Source organism: Haliaeetus leucocephalus, unplaced genomic scaffold (genome assembly GCF_000737465.1).
Source record: "Haliaeetus leucocephalus isolate CR32 unplaced genomic scaffold, Haliaeetus_leucocephalus-4.0 Scaffold848, whole genome shotgun sequence".
Taxonomy (NCBI): Eukaryota; Metazoa; Chordata; class Aves; order Accipitriformes; family Accipitridae; genus Haliaeetus; species Haliaeetus leucocephalus.
In genome coordinates, this window is record NW_010973284.1 from 1,760,182 (window position 1) to 1,785,098 (window position 24,917).

Below are 24,917 nucleotides of genomic sequence, written 5' to 3' on the forward strand. Positions count from 1 at the left end.
GGGGGGGGGGGGGGGGGGGGGGCGGGACTCAAATCAATCTGTTCAACAATTTATGAGGGAGGAATATATACATTCAGAAATACACCACTCACATTTCTTGCTTTCTCAAGGTACATTTTATATCTTTCTTCCATTGCTTTCATATCCTCATCTTTTTTTCGCAAAGCTGCCTCCAGCTCTCCAATTTTCTGGGCTATTTACAGAAATATCAACAAAGACATACAAAATAAAAATAGACATAGTACTTCCAAGGCTTCTGTGTTCTCCTGATTTAACCACCCCTCAAACAAACTTTCTAGCTACTACACAATTTCTTAAGTTCTTATTTTTATTTCAGTTGTACCGTAAGGTCCCACCTGACCCCGAATTCCCATTTTGCAGAGTATTGTTCAACAAAACTAAGCCCCCATGAACCTCTCCCTGGCCCACACCATGTGCAAGAAAACCCTCCCTCCACCCCCATTTCAGGTTTAAAGCTGAGCTGTAGCAGAAAGCCTTATCCAGACAAGTATCCCACAGCCACTGGGCTATGGGAATCATTTCAGAAGAAAATTAACATAGTCTCATAAAAAAACCCAAAAAACAACTTACGGTTCTGACTAACATCAGGCTGGAGTTCTGCAAGATCAGCCTCTTTCTTCTGTAACTCATCATGCACTTCATTCAGCTTTTCCCTACAAATGAAAGGCTGGGCTAAGAATTAAGTTCACAAATAATCCCATGCACAGTTTTAAGAGCTGAAAGCTGAAACTTAATGGTGGAAGTGTTTAAATAACTATTTTAAACTCTGGCAATTCTTTTGAGTTTAATTAGAAATATTAGTATGTATTTTTGAAGAACCATAGAAGTTGTGACTTCTGAATTGAGTCTCATTTACCTAAAGCTAGAAACAAAAAAAGAAAATGAACAAAAAACCCCTCCAGCATCTCCTTTGCAGGAACTACATCTACTGAAAGGATGGAAGTATTTCAGAAGTATGAAATACATTTTGAGTCCAGTAAAAGCGATGGTTTTAGCAATCTGTTGTAGAACCAGAACAGTTAAAATGCTACTGGTGATGAAGAGACAGTTAAGTGGATACTAGTATTACAAGATTATCATGATCAGAGTAGACAAAACTAGAACACTAATACTTAACTCACTACATGCATGATTCTCAATCAGTGGCTTAGAAAAACAAGACACCGTACAAAGACTTAGGCAGTTTCTGAGCTACAACAGTCCAATCATTTAGCATAAATAAGCTATTGTGGATGTATGTGCCTTACTTACATATGTGCTGCCAATTTCTGCTTCAGGTTGCTAGACTATGAAAGGAAAGAGTTAAAACTCAGTTATATTTCAGTATTTCATACCATGCAATGTTAAAGTGCTCTTACAAATCAGCCAAGAATACTTAGCACACCTAAATAAGTCAAACCAAACAAATGCTAAGAAAGCTGCATTTTTCCATGCATTTCTGTAACTGCATTCATATTTTTTTGCATTGCACAGATACCAATTCCAGCATCTTTTTTCTTTAAAGCTATCCTTCTCACTATACCACCATTTAATGACAAAACCAGAGATTTTTTTAAAAGTAAAAGTAGAAGGTAGAAGAGTTACAGTTCCTTAACGAAAGCAAGGGGAGGGAAACGCATAAAACATGAGCTTTTCCATTGAAATGCAGTTGGTGTGCAGGTCTTGTGGATTCTCATACTATAGAGACTAAACTCATCTGCTCTGAATACAGTGGAGCCAAGTCTGTGTTACCTAAACTGAGGGAGTTGTTTTTCAGGCAGGAGACAGTTTTTAGAATATACTGAACAGCCTCAATTGTTTAAGATGGTTGCTTGAAAGGTCTGTGTTTGTTCGGTAGGAGGGTATGACCTGAAGGGGCTTCACGGCTTGCTTACTCTTACTACCGCATGAACTAGCGCATTTCAAACTAACTTTAAAAAAACAAAAAAGCAAAACAAAACAAAAAAGCACCAAACCACAAACATGCCTTCTTAGTAGTTACCAGCACTAGACACACTGAAAAAGAAGAGGCACATCTAAACAACGCACTTGACGTTACACTGAACGATTTTAAACAAAACTGGCAAGACATCTTCAAGGTCAAGAAGCCTAAACTTTCACTTACTCCTTCAGTCTTGGATCCTTGCTCCTGTAAAGTCTTTTGCAGATCTTCAATCTGCTGCTGTAACTCCCCAATACGCTCTTCATTTAGCCTTTTAGGAAGAAAAGACAGTTGTTATCCATCTAAACAGATCACAACAGACAGATTTTTCTGTTTCACGTCTGGATGATAATTTTTCAGAGGGTCTACCCAGCAGGACTTAAGCCACAAAGAAACTGATTTCAAATGCTTTTAGTTTGACTGGAACTTCTGCTGAAACAGACACATGGCAGCTTTATTAAATATTTTATAACGAAAGACCTAGAATAATTTTAAGTTTTGAGAAAACTTAACTACCCAAAATTCTCATATCCTAGTAAACTGCTTTCAGCATTCATTAACCGACAAAGAAATTCAGACCATATCCCAGTGTTACAACATGATTAATTTGAGTTCTAGAAATAGAGTTTACATCCATTCTTGGTCTACAGAGAATCATTCAGAGCTAAGAGCATCCTATAAGCAACACTTTCTTCAGAGTACACTACACACAGACCCGCCACATTTTATACCACCACATTTAAGCTACTTTCCCTCTTGCTTCCTTCATAACCCTTCGTTAATAATTACACTGGTGAAAGAAAAAGGGTAATTGGCTTCCTGCCTAGTGCTACGCTACAGATGCAAACCACAAGGCCACTCAAAGTCCAGAAATTACTTTTTGCTACATTTTAAGATGCTGCTTCACCCATCACCTTTTCTCAGTTTCCAGTTCGTTCACTGTCCGATGCTTTTGCTCCAGCTGTTCTTGGAGCTCTGTAATACGTTCATTTTCTGATCCTTCCTGTTGTAATAGAAGCATCTTATTTTCATGCTGCAGCCGAATAAACATTTCTCTGAATCAAAAATAACAAAAGTCACTGTTAATTAAGAAAGAGTGGAAGGTAATATTCCTGTTCACTCCCCCAACCTTAAAAGGAGCACCAGTTCTGCTTAAGGATATAGTTGGCATAACAATGCAATTTTTTTATTAAAAGGTAACTTAAAATTTTCAAACATCACAATAGTTTTTTAAGAGATATGAACAAAACTTTAAATTAAGTCACTCCCAACCCAGATTTTATTGTGCCTTTATTTTTCACTCTGCCAGACTTTAAACATGATATTAGCTAGCTTTCAGCTGTTCTGTCTTAGTTGCTGTGTATTATTTATTTATTCTGTCTGCCAGTGGCAAGATAAGAATTGTTTCACTCCGTAAAGAGGATGTTTCAAGCCAAACTTTATATACAGCAATCTGATATGCTTTTAAGAAAGAATGCAAAGTAATTATAGTGTGGGGAAATAATTATTAACAGCTACACAGGGGTCCAGACAAGCATCATGGAGGCAAAGCAAGAAGTGGGATACAGAGTCATGTTGCTGAAAATACTGAACTTTCACAGAGACAATATTATGCCCCACTCATGAAAATCCCAGAACAACCCCAACCTTTTTGTCTTACCTATATTCCACTGGCAGAATTTCAGCAGCAAGGTTCTCATGGCTTTTAACACGAGATGTGCCTGAAATTGCATTGGAAGTTTAATTTAACAAACTTAAAGAAATCACTAATATACATAAAAAAGCCTCTGAAAATAAAGCAATACCTGTTTGACTCAGGTGATCCTGCTGCATCTGTGAGTACCGAAGCTCTTCATTTGTCTCTTTTAGTGCATCACACTGTACTATCAGTCTCTAAGAAGATATATTTGAGGTGGAATTAAGTCATACAGCACCACTTTAAGACCAAATAACATTAATCAGGAATAGTACTGACACACACATATTTTAATACATATTTTATGTTTTATATGTGTATACACACACGCAAGCTGCTGAACTTCATTTTTATGGTAGCACTACTTCTGGGAAGGTTTGTCTCAAGCAGAGCATTTGAGAGATATTTAGTAGGCGTTAAATAAACTCTCATTCAAGAACTTACCTCTTTTTCTTTAATTAAAGCTTCGTGTTTTTCTTCAAGTCGCTTCATTTCAAATGCTAGCTTATCAGCTCTTTTTGATTCTTCAGACAGTTTGTTATGAAGCTCCTGGACCTTTTCATAAAAAGACTATATTCAACACATGAATGTTGCAAGATGCTACCTTTAAAAGCTATGTTAAAACCTTCACTCCTGCCCAGTTCAACCAAAATAAACAGCTGGTCCGCCAAGCTTGGTGGAGGGGAGATGGGATGGAGGCCTGTGTGTTTGGGGGTTTTTTTTTTTTGGTAGATAGGTTGGTTGGTTTGGGGGTTTTTTTTGTTTGGTTGGTTTTTTTGTTTGGTTGGTTGTTTTTTGGTTTTGGGTTTCGTTTTGTCTTTTGGTTTTTTTAAATATTTAACTCTTGCATCTCTTAATTACTAACAAAATAAGTGAAATTGAAATAAAACTTCTACAGTTTAAAATAAATTCCCATGAAGTAACTTAAGAATATTACATAGAAGTCAACTCAATCATAGCTAAGCAACCTCTCCCAGGTACGAAATTACCTCACTTAAAGTAAAGAAGAAAAGCCTGCAAACCATGGACAACCAATCAGTTGAGAAGGTAACTACAGTTAAGCTTGCTTAATAAACAGGGAAAAACAGGAAGTGAAGGGCAGAGTATGAAGGAGTTTTCACAAATAGGAAATTCTAAGGGGACAATACAGGTTAAGCCCGTGGGCTGTTAAACTAAGCTGTTCAGGTTTTTTCACTGAAACATAATTAAAATAATTTTATTTAGGTAAGATGACTATCTGAGGAAAAAGTAACATCTTAAGTATAGATGCAGCCTTACTTGTCTTTTGTAGGTTTCTAGTTGGGCACGTGCTGCATTGGCCTTCTTCAGTTCATCCTCCAGACTGACCGTATTGTGCATATACATCATGTTGGTTTCCTGCAGAGATTTGACTTGTCTGCGGAAGTCATTCAGATCCTGTAGCTTTTTACGATACACTTCAACGGTTGATTCCAGCTTACTTGCCTTGTCTGCAGTAGTCCTTAAAGTAGAAACAGGAATTAGAAGAAAGAGTATGTTTCTTCAAAAGGTTAAAAAAGTCAAATTGTGCTTTCATGCACATTCAAGCTATTTTCAGAGACATGCAATGTGCTTAACAGCAGAGTTAAATCTTACTCCTTTATTTTTAAATGCATAATCAATGCAAACTTGCATTATGCAAAGACTGCTTATAAAAACTGAAATCACCACAGGGTTTAAGTGGGAGTAAGTCTGACAGTCGTATGGCAGACGTGCAAGCAAGGGTTAGTATGTCAAACATCTCTAGGGAATTCTGTGGGGTGCAACATAAATGCACCACATCATCCTGTGCTAGATAGTCATCTCAAAGCACTGGTACCTGGTAAGGAAAAACACACAGATGTTCTCATTGCAGGGTTATACATAATTAGAACATAACTGCATTATGAAAATGATCAATAGCAGATATGACCAAGAATTACCAGCTGACTGTTAACAAAAATCTATGTGGTAAGAAAATATTTGGATCATAAATATACAAATTAATTTTAATACCTGTGTTTAATATCTGCCATCTCATATCACTAGAAGCTAGTACAAGAAAATTATGGAAGAAAATCTACAGTTAAGATTTGTTTAAGATGTTATTTAAGAACCACTATAAGTTAAACACCTGAAACCACTTTTCCTTCCATGTTTTATTCATACTGTTTTATAAATAGCAGATCTGCTTTGGATATTTCTTGAGTGGTCTGGTATTTAATTTGCTTCACACAAGCTGGAATGTTACGTTAAATTCTCATCAAGGTTATTGTATATTTCATCTTCATTTTGTTAATCATGTTGCTAAATCTAGCCTAGAATGCTGACACCAAAAGTTATGTCAAAGTTCTAGCTGCATATATGCTTTTCTACAACAGAAAAGGCAGCCTCTTGCCAACATTAATGTTCCCTTAATAAGAATGCACCCTCTCCAAAAAAAAAATGTCTTAATTCTTGCAGAACTTCAACCTTCCATCCCACATGAAGAAGAATAATTTCTGTATTCATTAATTCTGCTTCACAGAAAAATTCTATGTTGCTATTCTTATGCAAACAATAGAGGCTATGCCTGAAACTTGCGCTCCATCTCTGCTTTTTCAATGGGCCTTTTTCCAACACTCATTTTAGATCTCATTCAGGTAAGACCTATCTGCAGAAGTAACACCTCAAGAAAAAAAAAAATCATCTTGTTAAATACAAAACCTTGGATTTAGTCATCAAATCCTCCTAATGTGTGTGTGGGGGGGTAGCTCTCACTATTACATACCTAAGAATATCATTTTCATCTTTCAAGGCTCTAGATTCTTCTGCCAAAGAGGTTAGTTCATTGTTCCTATGTTGCAGTTCAATCAATTGTTTTTCTAGGTCTTCACAATGGACACGATAATCATCTTTTGCAGCTTCAAGCCTACCAGATCAAAACCAGGAACTCTGTTAAGAACTCATCATTATTACACATTTTTCATTTAGTGCTAGAACTATTAAAAATATATTAAGACAAAGGAAACCTACTGATTTAAGTAGCCAGAAAAATGGTACTGTAAGCATGGAACATTCTATTGTCTACCTGTTAAATCATAATGGATTATATACTGCAAGTTTACCATATCAACATCAAGGGCTCACATGAAAAGTGATTTTTTTTTTCCCCCATAGGGATCACAGGGAGAAAGACTAATATGGAAAAGAAATCAATACAGTAAAGAGATATGGTGGCTTTGGGGGGAAGTTAGGGTTCTTTTTGTTTTGCTTTGTTTACACACAAATCACTTCTGCACTCGTTTTCTGCCTTCCATCACCTTTTCTGAAGTGTCAAATGGCTACAATATGGCAATTACAGAGTAATATTTCCTACAACAAGTAACAGTTTCTTTTTCTTTTTAAAGGTAAGGACTGTCACTAAAACATGTTTATACAGTACTAGGAAGCTTTTATAGCAAAAGAAATTGAGATAGAAAAGCCTGAAAGAGTACCAGAAATTCTCAGGATAAATTTGACATGACAAAGTGAGGGATTTTTGAGAGAAATCATTTCATACCTGAAGTTTTCTTCTTGCAGTTGTTCCAGCTGCAACTGTGCATGAAAATACTTTTTTGCAACCACAGTATTTGGATCATCAAGAGAGTCATCTAATTGCTCTAGCCTGTCATTCATAATCTCATTTTCTGACATCAGGCTGGTTTTTTCATCCTGGAGGGCAGCCACCTAGTGCAGATAAAACAGCATCAACATTGTAAGACCTGTCCAACTGGAAAGAACTAAAGCAAGACAGCAGTACATCACCAAATTAGTTTATGAAAAAGGTTGAGCGTTTAGAAATTTTAGAATGTCATTTACATAGCATACTTGAGCATACAGATGCTTTAGTGTATGACAGTTATGAAGCACTAAAGGAAAAGTCCCTCTAAAAAAAGACAAATTTTTGTAACTGAAACCATGGTAAAAGGCAGACAATGTGATATGGAGAAAAACTGGTACTTTCATTAAAAAGGATACCATGGACGCCATACAAAAAACTCTAAGTATTGGTATAAAGGTACTCTCCATCTTGCTTGTACTTAACAATAAAAAGCAGGATGGCACTGGCTAGCACACTAACACAGTACTGCCGTGCGCTCAGCAGTGAATGGTTGCGCAAGAAGCAGTTTCAGGCGCCATAAGCTAGTAAGCACACACACAAAAGAAAAAACCTAGACAGCTTCATATAGAGCATGCATTTTTTGCACAAACAAGTTTGATATTGAAAGTGTTCACAGCTAAGCAAATGAGATTACAACACTTTATTGAAACAGTAAGTATATTAACAGCCATAAAACAGGGAAGGATTAAGAGGATAGAACCTTTAAACTTTTTCTAGTGAAAGCTGTTGTGTTAATTTTAACATCCTGTCAAACATAAGAGCATGTAGCATGTGTTAGTTAACTGGCATTTAAACAGGGACAATATGCTTTTTGGGTTATGTTTTCCTGAATCATAAAGAAAACCTACCTTTCTTATACTCTTGGAAAATATCAAGGAAGACTGAGACCTTACAAGTGAATTTATTAAGAATTAGTTTAAATGAGAAGCGTCAGTCAATATTATGGCTTCAAATAAATAAAATTAAAAAAAACCAAAGCAAAACATATCATGGTGACATTATTAGATAAAATATCAGATATAACCCGAAGTATGCAATATTAAAAAACAGTTCGTTTGTGATAATTTAACAGTCTATCTGTCAAACAGATGTAAGAAACAAAACAGTAATCAATCTACCACTTCATTAAATGCTGGCTTTCTGGGCTCACTCCTTTTTACATACCGGATGTCACTTTACTATATACATGCACTCTCAAACACCTGTGGGTAGAGAGCATCTGAGCCTTGCTCGGCGTAATACTTCCTGTTCAAGGTTCAGCCACTCCTTAAACGTGCACAACATTCACACTTCTAGAGTAATGTTAAAAGAACACCCTTCTCAGACGTAAAAAAAAACAAAAAAAACCAACAAAACAACAAAAAAAAAACCCAAAAAACAACCCAAAAACCCCAACAAAACCTTTCACACAACTCAGAGCAAGTTTTTCATCTTTCCTCAGTTCCTTTCTGGTAGCTTTCTCTTCTTCTTTTCCATTATTTCAGCATAACAGAAGTGGTGTCAAAGTCAACACAAATTACAAAGAGATATTTTAAAAAACATGTCCCAGTATTAAAGAGCTATGGTGTCATTAACTGATCTGTTTATACTCAACAGTACCTTTCCCTCAAACACCTTTCATGCCTTCATCTGGCCCACACTACGTTATGAGCGACTGGCTTTGTGTAACCTATCATTAATTAACAGAGAAATCTCAAAAGAGAAGTTTGTGGGAGACAGGAGAAAGCCTGGGACTTCTCTAGTGAGACATGCTAAGTCTCCTAATGGAAGCAGAAAGCACAATTAGATTGTCATCCCAGCACCTCTAGAAGCGAGATCTTTTGAACAGTGAACACACTTTTTGAAGTTTAACAACTGTTATCTGCCAGTTCAGCTGTCAAATCAATCCCCTAGCCCATTTAAAAGAAATAATTTTCTCCTGCAGATTCTGCTCACAAGCATTTTTAGATCTCTGCTTTCACTAGGAAGCCTTACTACTGCCTCAAGAAAAAAGGAAATTAAATACCAATTCAACTCTAACAACAACTTCCTGGCCATGGCAATTAGCTATGAGCTACTTTATATATAAGTATTCTACTTTTTCCGTCATCATTATCTGTAAAAAATGTAAAACTGGCCTCCGGTTTTGTGTGGGTTTGTTTTGTTTGTTTGTTTCTTCTTCAGAGGCTCATACAGCCAGTATAGCACTCTGGCTCCTACAAGGAGATGCCACCCAAATGTTCTCTTTGTACAGAATCAAATCTGAGATTAACTGCCTTACCAGATAAACCTCCTTCTATTCTCAGATTATAGTGTCATAAAAGAGGAATCAGACTTAGGGCTAACAAGCAGATTTTTTTTCTTTTTTCTTTAAAAAGTTGATTGAAATACAAGTTCTTGTTTATTGTTATGAAGTCCTCTCTCCTTTTTCTGCAGAGTGACTTGATTAACTTCTGTATCCATTAAAAACAAAAGCAGGCCTATTATCAGTGTGGTTTGAAAAAGTCATCATGGATCTATTAGTTTCCATTATTTTTATTCCCTGAAATATCCTCTGTGTTGCAACTGTGTACGAGAAAAAGTTAGTAAATTTTAGATAAATTTCAAATTCTAGTCTTTCATCAACTCCTAATGAAAACAGCACCATTTTCCTATGATTAAATCTAATGACTGATTATTACATGAACTGGATTTTTTGGACACAGTTCAAAAGACTAGAGGAAGCAGTGACTAAAAATGAAATGGGCAATTTTTAAAGCCATGATAGCATTGTTTTGATGGCTACCTGCTACTAAGGGTAAACATAAAGCTAGCAGACCAAAGCACCTTTGAGTTAACAGTTGGCACAGGACCCCAGCTTACACTTCCATCAGAAAACTATTTCCACTAATTGCATTTTGGAGTACAGAATGATTGCTTTTCCCCCAGAAACAGCTAAGAATTCTCACAGAAACTTAAATAAATGCAAAATTCACTTTGCCCTTCAGAATTTCTGCATCTTAATAGCAGCACCACTACACAGTAAAGAAATAAGCGACTTGCTGTTTCTTACCTGTAAATCTAGCTCTTGACATCTTTGTGCCAGCTCTTCTTTTTCTGCTAGTGCGTCCTGAAGATCTTCCAAAGCTTTTTTAAGCTTTTAAAAAACAAAAGACCATCAGTCATTCTGGCCCATACCCAAAGTACTCACAGTTCTAGCTTCCAAAAGGTCTCAATTACTTATACCAATTGTTTAAGAAGGATGTTAGGTGCACATATTGACACAGAACTTATATACACAGTTAGATCAGGATCTCTGTTTATTTCACCTGCATTTTAAATTACTACCACATGTAATAACTAAATTACTGAAACTCAGAGTAACATCCAGATTCAACACAACTTAGGCTAAAAGCATAAGAAAACCAAACACAGGAACATCTGTGTTGTCACAACTGCAAAAATCCCTGCCTGAGAAATGAAATGCCCTTCATCTCAGAACAGAAATACTGATGCTCCTTCATGGAAAGCTACTTTTAAAGATAACTTCATTTTATGTGCAACACCTTGCAGTGTTCAGATTATCAAGAATTTTCGTGACCCCTTAAAAATAACCTGAAATGTTTAGCCTGACATGGCCGAGCCTTGATGTACCCCTATCTCTTCTTGCAATATAGGTTTGCACTGGCTGGTTTTACCCCACCCAGGAAGATGACATAGCAGTCATAAAATAGCATGCAACTTTTCACTTAATTAGCACTGAAAAATAGCATTACTTTATTGTATATTCTCTGCCTACATCAGTTTGTTGCTCTGTCATTTGTGAACCAGTATGATTTAATCCAAGCACCGAGTGGAAAAGAGACCAAGCAATTTGTGCAGATGATAGAAGACAAAAAAGTGCAATTTATTGTTGAGGTTGTTTGTTTGGGGTTTTTTAACCTTTTAGAACTGGAGAGGAAGAGCAGACCTCATCTTCATTTAAGGGATGGCAAGATACCAACTTAACGTTCAGGCTTGAACTACAACAGCAACAAGTATCAGGCAGTTACCTGCTGTTCCATTTCACTTGATGCATCACTTGTGGAAGGACCCGTTATTTCCTTGCTCATGAGCTATAGAGAGAGGCCACAGGAAAAGAAGGTTAAATTAGAGGTTAAATATCTGTAAATTCACTGTCTACTGAGTACCAATTGTACTTTCCACTGTATCCTTGCATCTCTTCAATATATCAAAACCAATTAATAATAATGATAATAAAAACCATGTCATGGCTGGTAAAGGATTTAAACAAATCTAGAATAAGATGACTTTTTTTTTAAACCCCACCCTCCCCAAATTAACCAAGTTATTGGACGAATCTGTGATCTGTTGAAGTTATTGCTACCCCTTAGTCAAGTTAAAATGGAGTGAACCAGAGGATGGATTTCACTCAATTAATTTAACAGTTATCACACTTCTTTGTGTTATGTTAATTGCCATTAAGCAAACAATGGGAACACAAACATAGCTCTCGCTGATCTCCAGCACAAAGATGTACACAGTATGTTTGTCAGCAATTAAAGGCCTCTACTTCTTACTCAGGAATTACAGTATTGTTTCTAAACCTTCTTCAGAGAGAAAGTTTGATTAGTCAGAATACAACAAACAAGAAGTTTATGGATTTATTTCTCCCAATATGATACTTACAGCTTTAAAGACTATGAGTCAATTTAAATCTAAGTTTTAAAGCCTCCTACTAACTCCACTGTTACCTTCATGAGGGTGCAATTACACATTACATTTTCTTCAAAGTCAGCATTTAGTTTTTGCCTCCCTCCACACCCTGCTTCACAGCCCCGAAGCTCACAGATGCAAGTGACTGCAGAGCTAAGCTGTGAGCTGGATCACTAAGATGATCCAACTAAGAACAAATTAAGATAGCAGGGGGAGCACACCATGACAAGAACAGAAGAGATGCAGCTGGGAATGTGTAAATCAGATGCTGGAATGGTCTGTCATAACAATGTAGCCTCACAAACCATTAAGATCAGCTTAACTTTGAGTCTAAAACTACAGCACTGGGACAGACATTTCAGAACCCAGCTCCAGCATAATCAGCAGTTGGCAAGTAGATACTTTTCTTGTGTGAAACAGGAAATCTTAAGCATCTATTGTCTCCACAAGTTGTACGTTTGGGCATATGAGACTAAAATCAAAAACCCTTGGTTGGGGTCTGGGGCCTCTTAGTCCTGATCCTCCCAGATAATTTAGGGAAGTACTTACGCTCTTCCCTGAGGTTTGCTTGGATGAAAGAATTCACAAACAACAACAAATGGATAGTCAGACTTCTCAACTGACAGCATTAGGCTATGAATTATTACTTACCTCTTGAATGGCAGTCATGACAACATGTTGAACAGACTCTTCAAGGGTCATGATATTTTGTATATGTTCTGAGAAAAAAGAATTTGTAGTTACTCATGACAATGTTCATCGTAATGGCTTGAGTAACATGACACACCATTTGCAGAAAGATCCAGAAGAAACTATTCTCTATAGAGCTTCTTCAAAACTGGTAGCACTCTTTTTATACAGAGCACTACTACTAACCAACAACATTATTATCCAGTAATATGGTAGATAAACATAAGAGATTATAATCTTTTAAGTGAACAAATTTATACTATGAATAATAGAGCAAGGAGATTTTAAGACATCTGTATTTACATGGTTCTTTTTTCATACATACATCTACATATGTATACACATAAGCTTTTTCAAAGAGTCAACAAGCTTGCAATCAAGTTAACAAATAAAACTTAATGGAAAAAAGTAATTGCTAGCATCTTCTTTCTCAGTGCAGCCCGACAGCTTACTTCCCAAACACTCTTTGATGCAGTCATTTCAGACTACCTAGGGATCACACCTGTTCTATTAACAGAATCATGCTGAGGATTCCTTACCCATCAGAGCATTGAGCATTAGCTCTGGTAAGGGGAGAGAGAACTCAACTAATTCAGTCTTGAGCCTCTGCAGACAAACAAAAGGCAGTTTCTAATATAAGTTTTTAATTTAATTTGCTTGATTTGCATTTTAATAGCAAGCTTTAGGTCTTGATATGTATTTTAACAAGTATGAATAATCCACATGCTTCAGACCATTTTGTTAAACCTATCCTGAGCAAAGTCTGAGTTTTATTCACAGAAGTTTCCCATAGATTTCCTGCTTTTAAGCGAACTCCAGTTTCGGAATAGGTGTGCAACATATTAACAATAGAGACTTTTTGATAAATAAGAAAAGTTTCTACATCTCTTCCACCTTAACAATCACCTGAGGTATTCTGCTGTTTGTTGAATAGACTAAGGTAGTGCGTACCTTGTTTCCTTTCACAGTTGACTGCACAGCCTAAAATAAGCTGCAGAAGCCTGCCCAGTTCTGTGGGATCGGAGTTCTCAGATATCCGGTTTAAGTCCGGAATAAGCTCTTCTGAAATCTGCTGACCCAAGAACTGGAGGGAAAAAGAAAAAAAAAGTGAACGTAGACTCCCACTTTTGTACAACATGAAAATCTGGTATCATGTAAGAAATCTGGACTCAGTAAGCCATCCAGAGAAAGTGGTCTATTAATAAGTTTGTAACCATAAAACTTACGGAAGGGAAAGATTTTAAACATTAAATACGGAGATACACACTAAAAACACTTGCGTATGAGAGAGTACACAGCAGTATCAGATTAGGAAATCTGAAGAGATCTAGATAAAGCAGATATTCTTAACTCATTTGTTACAGGGCTTCATACGTGAAACTCAGATGTCACCACTGTGCCTCTCTTGCACCAGCAAAGACTGTTCCAAATGTCTGTCTCCATCCCTCAGTGTGGATGTGCATTTTGGGGAATGGGTACTCAATTCACTGCTAGCCAATGACCTTTACCATACTTGGCACCTCAGATTTTTCTCTGAATAGGCCTAAATTTAATCTAAAGTAGACAGCATTAAAAAATACATGCAAAACACCTAGCAATTATTTAGTGCCATGAATTTACGTAGTAAGAGTTCCATAAAATTGTTCTGGCAAAACCACAAGTTTTGAAAGTCTATTAACTGGGGGTTTAGTTAACTGACCACTTATGCAAGAAAAAGCAACAGTAGTAAAGTTAAAAGTTCTTGGGCTAGACCTCAAATATGAGAGATTTAATTTATTCTACCAACATAATAAAAAAAGGAATTAAAAATGCTTCCAAATTCAGTTGCTCCCTAATCCTTCAAAAAGCTCCTCATAAGCCAAAAGAAGTTCTACTTCTGGGCTTGCCAGAGAGCCTCAGTCCTGGCAATACAGAAAGGCTTGGCACTCAATATCACAACTAAGCCCAGGTGAGACCAGGAAGCCATAAAATGATCTGGCAAGTTTTTCTACACCATACGCATTACATAACTCCAATCATGCTCCATACAAGATTCAGCAGTTGCTTTTTTTTTTTTTAAACTCAATATATGGCTACCATACTCATCCTGCATGAGAGAAAACAAACTATAATCCTTACTACATCCAGGAGGATCTAGAACTTATCTCCTAGCTTCCAAGTGAGTATCATAAAACCTAGACTAGGGCTGCCAAATCTGTTCAGTTGTGTACAAAAGGATTAAAACTTCACCAGACTAAAGCAAATATGAATGTACACACAAAAGTCAACAGGATCCTGCAGCTCAGTCCTTGTGACATTCATCTAGGCAATGACAGACATGGTTTCCAGATTATACTCCAAGAGTCTTATCTAACCTGCTCAAAGTAATTTTATATTCACTCAGACCTCCCACTTAACCAGATAATTATCATATACTTTCTGCCAAAAAGTCCTTAAAATAAATTACTTTGCCAATTAAAAAAAAAAAGCTAGGTGAAGGAGGACAATAATCATAATGTTTAATGATTAGAACAACAAAAAAATTGCTGCTTTTTCCATACCTCATGATAGTAGTCCATAATTCCTTGCAGTATCTTCTTCAGATTACTGGACTAATTGTTGTACATGGAAGATAAGGTTACAGGCTTTTATTAAAATTCTTAATTTTGCTGAAATTAAATAATAATTTGTAATAAAATATTTACATAGCAGCTCTACGAGAGGACCCTATAATGACAGGGGAAGAGCAATATCACAACAGAAAACCCCCATGCAACAATGCTGGAAGGCACTTACACTGTCAACACACAGTTCAAGTTCATTTAAAATAACATAAAAAAGCCTGAGTTTAATTCTGTAGTTTTTGGACTGCTAGATACTCTCAGGACAGACACAATATTGGATAACCCACAAACTTCCACTAACTTCAGTTCTGAATACCTTTATTCTCCAGTTGTCACCAACATCATCTTTAATGCGATTTAGCCAAGATGCATCAAACCAAGCAACATCTCTGAAACAAAATTAAATTATTAAACATCAATAAGCACAGACTTAAATAAATAAGATATCAGCTTCCTAGCATTAAATGATCAGATGTTTGACTACCGGTGTCTAATGAGGCAGAAATTCCTGGAGACGGCAAGTTATACCTATGTCACAGGAAATTTCCATCCTGCCAGCTGCATTAAGACACCATCTTCCCGGGCAGGAAGGATTTCTGTACATGCTTGAGCTAGCTACAGCTAGGAATACAAGCATGTGAAGGCCTTTGTCATGCTGAATTTTTATACCTGACAAAGTGACCATAATGATGTAAAGAAACATGCTCTTTTGACTACTGCTGGTGTTAAGTCTGGTACGTACTCTTGTACATTTGGATTTTCCAACATTTGCTACAATTCGTCAAAGGCACTTAGCAAGAAAAAAAAAAATATTAAACTACTGGCATTTCATTTTTTTTTTATGTCCTTGGTCACCCTGGGCAGAAGTATATTCACTTTGCCAGCACAAAAAAGGACGGGTTGCTGAAGGAGATGTTTACACATACTGAGCTACCAAGCGGTACATTCACAGCATACACTTTTACACTGTACTGTTTATTTACTGGTCCAAAAGTACCTAATAAAAGACAATTATTATCCCCACTTGCATATCAACCAACTTGGTTGTAAAGAAGTTTACCCACCAAAGCCTGTGGCAGCCTAGTACCACAAACACATGAGAAGTGACCTTCAGCAAATCTTCAGTAAGCAATCCTAAATCAATTTTTGCCATGCCCCAGGAAAAGAGTGAGTTCTGTCTTTACACAGCACACTTAAAATCTTTCCAAGCACACAGGGGAGTTTCTGGGTTTGGGGTTTGTAGTCGTTTGGGGTTTTTTTGGGGGGGGGGAATGGGGGGGGGGGTTAAGTAATTTCTTAGTAATCAGAAATATAGTTTGACCAGGAGATGGTAATTCAGACTTCTCCTTTATTATCTGAGCCAACAGCAACAATAAAATTGCAGTGATGACTTGTACCATAATACTCCTTCAATACAAGGCTCGTGTTACAACCCTCTGAAGTAACTGCAAATTTCAAAACTAGTGTGTCATTCAACCCAGTACCATTTGTCATCACACCAATAAGAATGATTTTACTTTTGATTAGCAAACTATTATTTTTTAATAATAAAATTGCCACTGAAGCTTCACAATTCTTTTTTCCACACAAATAGTAAGTTATCATTTAAATCCTAGGACTTAAATCTAAATCAGTTGAGCAATACCAAGAGGAAGAGAGCACAAAGACATGCCTTTTGAACTTTTAGTTCCTCACTCCGAAGAGGAACATATTGCCTGAAGCATAGATATCCATGGAAATAGTGTTGATGGGAAAAGTGAAAAAGATCATACCATTCTTGCCCAATTACCCTTAAGTATGAATCGAATACTGCAGTATTAGCGTATCTCCTCATCACCTTCTCCATTCTATCACATTATTCAACTATTATATCATCCCCAAAACAACAATACAAAGGCATATTTTTTCTTCTGCTATAAACTGTCCACTCTAAGTTGGTCTACTTTAAAAGCAACTATGCATGTAAAACACAAAAACCTCAAGAAATCAAATACCTCTTCTTCAAACTTAATTATCAACTTACATTTGGTGAAGTACCTGGGCCATGGCAACCCCATTAGTCAAGTCCTGAACATCTCTGCAAGGTGCAGCAGTATTGAACGTCTGCAACTAAAACAGGGAAAAACATTGTGTTTCTTGCTTAGTAGACAGAAGGACAGGAAATTAGTTACCATTTTCTTTTTCTTCTTTAAGGCACAAGCATTTAGCAAGATGTCTTTCTACTTGAGGCAGCTGAAATCCTTTTTGAACTATGCAGTTCTTAAGCCAACCCAATTAGCTCAATACTTGTGACTGTCGATTATGACTAGTAGCTTAAAAGGTTAGTACTACCACACTTTTCTTTTTCATGCTAGTTCTTCTATTGTAAATCGGATTATGGAATACTAACTTGGGAAACTAAAGTCATATTTATCCATCCCACAATCATGTTGCAGTGCTTAGTTCTGGACACATAACTACCTCAACAAAAAATGGTGTCAGAACAAGGGGTGAAAGTTTGGCGGGGGGCAGAATCCAATCTTTTACTACAAGCATTTGGTAATAGAAGTCATGACACCAGTAGAGACCCCTGAAATTATTTGGGGATTAAGAATGGAACAGAGAAAATTATGTAAAAATAGTGGAAAAAACCCCAGTTGTCTGACAGCCACTGCACACTTCAAGGATATGATGACAGATGAAAAAGACTGAACCATTCCAGGTCCTGTGAGCTGGCAACGTATTTCCTTGTAATTCAGGAATTCCAGAAGTACTCTACAGATGACCCCATTTAAATATGCAACTTCAAAACACTGCTATAAACCCAAGAAATTTTACTATAACCTGAAGTTATATGAATAAAATATATTACCAGGAGAAGATGTATGTTATTCCTGGTATTTATATTTTTTATATATACACACATATTTTCCTGTTATTTTCCAAGCATCACACTACCTAGTGTTTTAACACAGGGCTGGACACAGTTTTATCCAACCTACATATTTCTGTCTAAAGATTAAGCAACAAAGCTCCAGTTTTCACTCTTCTCCTCTATTACAAAACCAGATTATAGATGGAAGCTTTTTATAATAAGTTGCCTGATCTATTCTATATGAATTGTTATATGCAATCTGTATTCTAACTGGTGCTTCCAGGCACAAGTACAATTAAAATCCCTTTGTACTAGGACTATACAAACAAGATGCAACTCCCATCCTAAAGAAAAAAATTTAATAGCTCAAGCGTTTTGCAGCTAGCTTCTCCAAAAGCAACTCAAATGACACAAATACCTTCAACATGTCTACATCCTTACAGAGCAATGCAATAAACACCCAGCAGACAGCTTTATAAATAAGAAACCCATCATCATCCTGACGTATAATACTAGTTTATTACACATCCATAGGCAGCTCTTCTGCTGCCCTGCTGATTTCTGCCTGCAATTCTGACTGCTTCAGGTATAAAGCCTTAAAACACTGAGGTACCCAGGTCCTCAGAGCACTCCACAGACTGTAAAAAGTGACTGCAAACTCAGCAAAATACTCCATCAGGCTCCAGGAATTTGTGTCTTGGAGAACACCTGGAGCACAGACAGTACGCTTCTATTTAACAGTCCTTAATGAAGTTTTCTTCCATGAACTTGGCTGAGGCACTTTTTGCAGCCACAAACTCAGCATCCAGACATTCTGCAGGATATCCCCTCTTGTCAGAGTTTGTCACCTGCTAGCTTCGCCTCATCTCCCTTGCTTCTGGTGCGATTGGTGAACAGACTCTTCCCCAGTTGCCTTCTCCAGGAGCTCAAGTCTGTATTGACCTCTACCATACCCATCTCCTCCCACTGCGTCTTTCCCAGGACCAACAGTCCTCATCTATTCAGCCAATTCTCATATGGAAGCTCTTCCATACTTCCCGTGAGGACGGCCATTTTTTCCTCTTAGGTTTCTGGTCTTCCTGCATTTAAGATCTGTACAATGGGATTACCTCAATGTTAAAAAAGTTTCTCCATTTTGGATATTGTGTATTTTTTTTTAAACTATCCTCAAGCTTATATCTAACATTTTGACAGAATTAGCTATTATATTTGTAATATTTTATTCCCCCAAAACCAATCAGCTCAGAAGTAACTATTCTAGGTGAGAGAGCTTTTTCCACACACATATCAGTTCATCACATAGTTACTCAGGAAAATAAGAGCTCATCAGCAATTAAGTTCAGCCTTCTTTATGATGATGAATAAAATAGAATGGAGAAAGTTTGCTGTTAATATTGTTAAAAGATGCGTTTGTGGAATAGAATGGGAGCAAGAACAGATCCTTATAATCTCTGTCCACTGCGAAAACTGATGACTTAAACTTACTAGGTTTACAACATCCTAAATTACCTGTCCATCTGTGATAGTGCTTTCCCAAACATCCTGTGAAAGGTAAGATTCTTCAGTGGTCACTGGTGAATGATCTTGTCAAGTGTGTTTGGGAAATGGAGCTACTTGGACCAGAGTGGTAGAAAAGCAGAATTTCCACCTGTGAGAATTTGAGGCAGTTGCTGTCTACTCTATGCTTATAAAGAGTGACCATATACTCTGAATATTTGTTTGCTTGCTTCAAAAAGGGTCTAATCAAGCCAAGAAGAGAAAAATATGCAGAGCAAGGGGGGGTTTAAATTGTTTTCCAATTTAAAAAAGTGGTTTTAAAATCCTGTATTACAGCAAGTGAGAAGTCAGTAATCCCTGGTAGGTTACATAAAAGATTAAGTAGAACACCACAAACTGAAGCAGCTGTGATTGACAGCACTGGTTTCTAATACTATAGCAGCCTTACTGCCAGGGCAAGAACAGGCACGCAAGCTTACAAGTCGAGACTGAGCATGCCAGAATTCAGAGTTTTATGGCACAATATCGTGATGCTGCCATTTGGATATACCCCCTTGTAAACCAAAGAAATTGTTAAGTACAGGTACTACCACTTCACCCAAGCCAGATAAAGCAGGTAAACAAAGCCTTAGGAAACCCTGCGACATGCAACAGTGCTTTATGTATGCCAGTATCTCCCAGAATAGAAACAGCTAATTAAAATTAAACAAAAAGCAGGACTGAGAGTCGTAGTTTCTCCATATATTTAAAAGTTACATAAGCGCCTAGAAATAATATGAGAGTAGAAGTATTAATTATGGGTTCTCCAAATCCCATGCCAGCCTAATCATCTCCTCAAAACAGGTTTTTACTGTACTTGCAAAACCAATGAAAGTAGTAGGCATGGGGAGGAGGTTGGTAGAAGCAGCCATAGACTTCAGGACTGCAGCAGTACTAATTTGTTTTTTTTTCCAGATTTGATTAGTTTTACTAAATATAGCCTTAAGGACACTCTGCTACTTATGCTGGAAACCATTTCATGAACCTAGCTTAAATGCACCCTGCCACTTGCTGCAACAAGAGAAGCAAGAATTTTTCTCTCAGACATACAGCTATTATGCTCATAATATACATCTGAAAATTTAATTTTGTAGCACATAACATTTAATGCCTTTTCCCTGGATCTGCTGAAGGCTCTACCACCAAACAGCTGTAGATGAAACAAGAGTGTTCACATTACCCAGTAGAAATCAATCTATCCAACTCTTGGGAAGGTATGCCCTCAATTTCATTCAGACAAAGTAGTGTTGAGGTTCTCCATTTTATACCCAGATTATACACACTAGGGACAGAAGTTTTAAAGAGTTAGTCAAAGAGATTTTAAAGTAACAATAAACATGCCCATTCTTAATCCCAAAATATTAATAGAATAACTCAGCTGTTGGACAGAGTTAACATTACCAGTGCCAAACAGGGGTACACCTATTGTGGAAAAAGCTTTCTGTTTAAGATGTTGCCATACACCTAGTCTCTAGTTTGAGACAAATGACAGAAGCAGCCTCAGAGCAGTACAGTACCAAAACTAACTTTTCCTCTACTACAGTAAAGAAACCACCTATTGCAATGGCACCTAAACACAGAAGATTCTACTGCATCACTAGGCCTACTGCTGCTACTCTTATTGTTGCACTCAGAGGCAGAAAATATTAAGGTTTACTTCACTTATACTAACTAAAGTTTGTCCTTCCAACTTAGAAAATTGTTTCTGCAACAGACTTGAGTTCAATCTTAAGAAATACTACTTAAATCAATCTTCCCTGAAAACTCATGTACATTTCCCCTACAATTTAATGTAACTCCATTATGTTTTTCCTGTAACATCCTCAAAACTTTAAATTCAATGACACCTGGGTTGCAGAACCAATAGATAATTTTTATTCAAATTTTCTTTCTTTTCTGGACAATGCATGTTTTCTAATTTAGAATTTGCTAAAATTAAAAAAAAAACAAAACCCAAACACCAAGATCTGGAAGCAGAAAACAGAAAATCATGAGCATCTCTTTGCTATATTAATGAGTAAATAAATTGAGAAACCTTTAGAACTACGGAGAGCTACAGAACCCATTTCTCTTCAGATATACAGCATTTGATTTCCCCCTCCCCAGATAATTTTTTTTTTCCCTATTACTGAAGTAACTTCCTATTACTTGAACTGAAGTTCAAGTTGAAAGGATGTCTGAAACATACCTTAGTGTTAACAACTGGTTTCTACTAAGTTGTAAACTAGGTCTGAGAAATAGGGTGTTAAATCTAAAAACATGCATCTGGCAATGCATCTGCTGAGTGCTGTATAGAAAAACTGAACACACAGAGTTGGATGCTCATTTACATTAACAACACTACACAAAGCTCTTTCAGTTTAAGGCTAGTTAAAGTTCCATTAGCATTCCTTTTAAGATTTACAATGTAATTACAGCTATGCACTGCGAGGATACTAAAAATTAGAATTAGGCTTAAAATATTTTAAGCAGGAATTGTAAAAATTATAAAAGAGTTCAGCACTGCTGACAGGATTTTGACACAGAGTTCAGGAATGCACCGATTTATTTTGCAATTGAACCATCATGGAGTTATTCTTACCTGACTACCGAGAGGAAAATACGAAGTTAAAGAGCCCAAAAAAAAGAGAAAGAGAAGTTTGGATTGATTAAATGACAAAAGATATCCAACTCCAGAGAGGTAAGCATAAGACAACTGAAATTCTGAAGACCAACAAAACATTGGAAGGACACAAGGTCACTAAAAGGAAAATGGAGGAAGGAAAAAAAAGGAGAAAATTGTTTTTCAGTGATTACATGCTTTAACTCATTAAAGCTGTCATGTAGAAAGTAAAATGAACACCTACTCTGGTAGCTGCTGCTATCACTTTTGCCAGTTTCATTCCTGGATCTCCACAATGCTTCTAAAACACTCCCTTCTTTCCCCAATTCACACTTCACATGGGCAAAACACCTGCTCTTTCTAGAGGAACTCTTCACGCCAGGTAATTGTGGCCTCCCCTGCCAAGATTTCATGCAAAAGTTCTATTTAGCAGAGCTCACTCTCACCAAAAACACTGCATCTGCAAGACCAGAATTACAGACAAGGAAGCAGAAGAAACTTGGCAAGAACAAGGGATAAAAAGAAAGCAAGCTCGACTGATGAGCTGAACAAATACAGTCAGACTCTATGATCTTAAAGGTCTTTTCCAACCTAAACAACTTTGTGATTCTAAATATGTGCTCGTGCTCCTCGCGTAGGCAACACCACTTATTCAGGTATGCTGCGCCTGACCAATAAACGCTTTAACCGACTGCAAGCTGGTATGTGATGTTCTGAGGTTTCTGCTCCTGCCAACTCAATTCAAATTAATTGCATACATTTATTATTACTGTTAATTACCGAGCAGCTTCCACACTGAAGCCACGGCTGCAGAACCACTACCTGGGCCTACAGGACATTCAAACGACCACATCTACACTTGAAGGCTGTTCGCCGGAACATTTCACCGGCTGCGAAAACCGCCCCGTTTCTCACGCAGGCCCCATTACCGCAGCCACGCTCGTACCCCAACCGCCTCCAGTTTCCCCCCTCTTGCCGCCCGGGCAGCCCTCCCGCCCCTCAGACCCCCTGACAGGAGCCCCCCCCCAGGGCGGGCTGCTCACCGCCACCCCCGCCTCGCCGGGCTGAGGAGAGCTCCGTCCCGCCAAAGCGCGGCTGAGGGGCGGCGGCCGCCCCCCGCCACGCACGGCAACGGTGGCGGGGCCAACAGGTGAGGTGCCGCCGCGGGTCTGACAGGAAAAACTCCCCACATACACCCCGCCGCCCTCCTCGGGAGACCCCCGGGGGACGGCGGCGGCGCCGCGTCGTGCGCAGGTAGGACGGACCCCCCCTCACCGCTCACTCACCCAGAGGATGAGGCTGTCACACAGCAGGAGGTCCGCCGGCTTCGCCTCCATGGCGGCCACCTCTGCTTCCCCCCCTCCCGCCGGCCGCCCCCGCGCAGGGCGGCTGCGTAAGCACCCGGTGCACCGAGCGCGCTTACGACCAGAACAACGCGCAGCTGACGTGACGTGACGTGACGTGACGTGACGTGACGGAGCAGCCCGCCCCGCCCGCGCCGCGCGGAGAGGGAGGGAGAGAGGGAGGGAAGGTGTTGTCAGGACGTACACGTCAGCGCCCGCCCATGCCTTCGAGCGGCGGGAGTGGCACCGCGTGCGGCCAATCACAGGGGAGGAGGTGTAGCTCTTCGCGCCAATCACGGGGGGAGCACGCGTGAGGGGCGGGGCGGTGTCCCTCGGCGGCGGTTCTCCTCAGCCGCCCGCGCCGCCGCCGCGGCTCCGTGTGGGCTCCGGGACGGGGTGTGTGGGCGAAGCGGGAGCGTGTCACCTACCCCCGGGGCGAACCGTGGGCCGGGGAGCCAGCGGGTACAGCCCGTACCTTCCCTCCGGGGCCGCCAGCCTGTCACAGGAGGTGCCGCTCCGTCCCAACGTGGCGGCCGCTGCCTCCTCCCGATCTGGCGGCCCGGTCCCCGGCTGCCTGTCGGCTGTCACGGCCGCCGCCGTAGGCCGGGACGGACGGGCCGTGGAGGTCACGGGGTGAAGAGCTGCTGGCGTGGTTCAGACTTAGCCGTGCCCGAGGTGTAGGTAGGTCAGTGTGCCTCTACCAGCCACAAATGTTGCTTTCAGAGCAGGGTACAGAATTGCTTTAAAAATACCGTTGTTATATAAGAAAAATATCGATTCCTTCTTTTGGGGAGGCGAAGGATGGAAAGTGCTTAAGCACGAGGCTGAAGAGCAACTGTTTTAACCCTTCCCCAGGAGGTGGGGCAGCATGCCCCAGGCCAGCAGCGCAGGTGGGATTGAGAAGGCCTACGGCGGTTTTACCTCTTTTTAATTTATATTGCCTTTTTTTTTTTTTTCCCCTCGGCCTCAGAGGCTGTTGTTAGTACTACCCAAAACGCACCAGGCTCCAGTGTCTCACGAGTGGCAGTCTTCACCCCACCAGCGAGGGGGGTGAAGGAGGCCTGACCGCTGGAGGGGCACTGCTGAACTGCTCCTCCCCAGCGAGTCTTTCATCCACCTGGCAGCGCGCGGGGCTCGCTGCCAACTCTCCGCAGGCAGCCCTGTAATGACTGCCTGCACAGTACGTCGAACACCACCAGACAGGCACCGTGGACATTCTTTTCATCTTGCGTATTTCACTACATGATACCTAAATTGCAGGAGTACTTTTTTGTTTGATCTTTTTTGTCTCAGAAAAAAAACCCCACACCAGAATTCTTTCACTTGCTTTCCTCTAC

The 24,917-nt window shown here is 39.0% G+C and overlaps 1 protein-coding gene across 1 annotated transcript; it reads right to left on the minus strand.

Annotated features, from left to right (window-relative positions):
- Positions 1-50: 50 nt before the first annotated feature.
- Positions 51-23,669, minus strand: HOOK1 (hook microtubule-tethering protein 1). Its single transcript, XM_010582690.1, has 19 exons — positions 23,524-23,669; positions 17,269-17,354; positions 15,562-15,634; positions 15,183-15,233; positions 13,594-13,726; positions 12,604-12,671; positions 11,289-11,351; positions 10,310-10,393; positions 7,177-7,343; positions 6,406-6,546; positions 4,917-5,118; positions 4,083-4,193; positions 3,748-3,835; positions 3,603-3,663; positions 2,857-2,997; positions 2,126-2,213; positions 1,273-1,307; positions 592-674; positions 51-193 (listed from the first exon to the last, which is right to left on the minus strand). The coding sequence occupies exons 1-19, from the start codon at positions 23,572-23,574 to the stop codon at positions 51-53; spliced, it is 1,869 nt and encodes a 622-aa protein (XP_010580992.1). The 5' UTR covers positions 23,575-23,669.
- Positions 23,670-24,917: the final 1,248 nt, after the last annotated feature.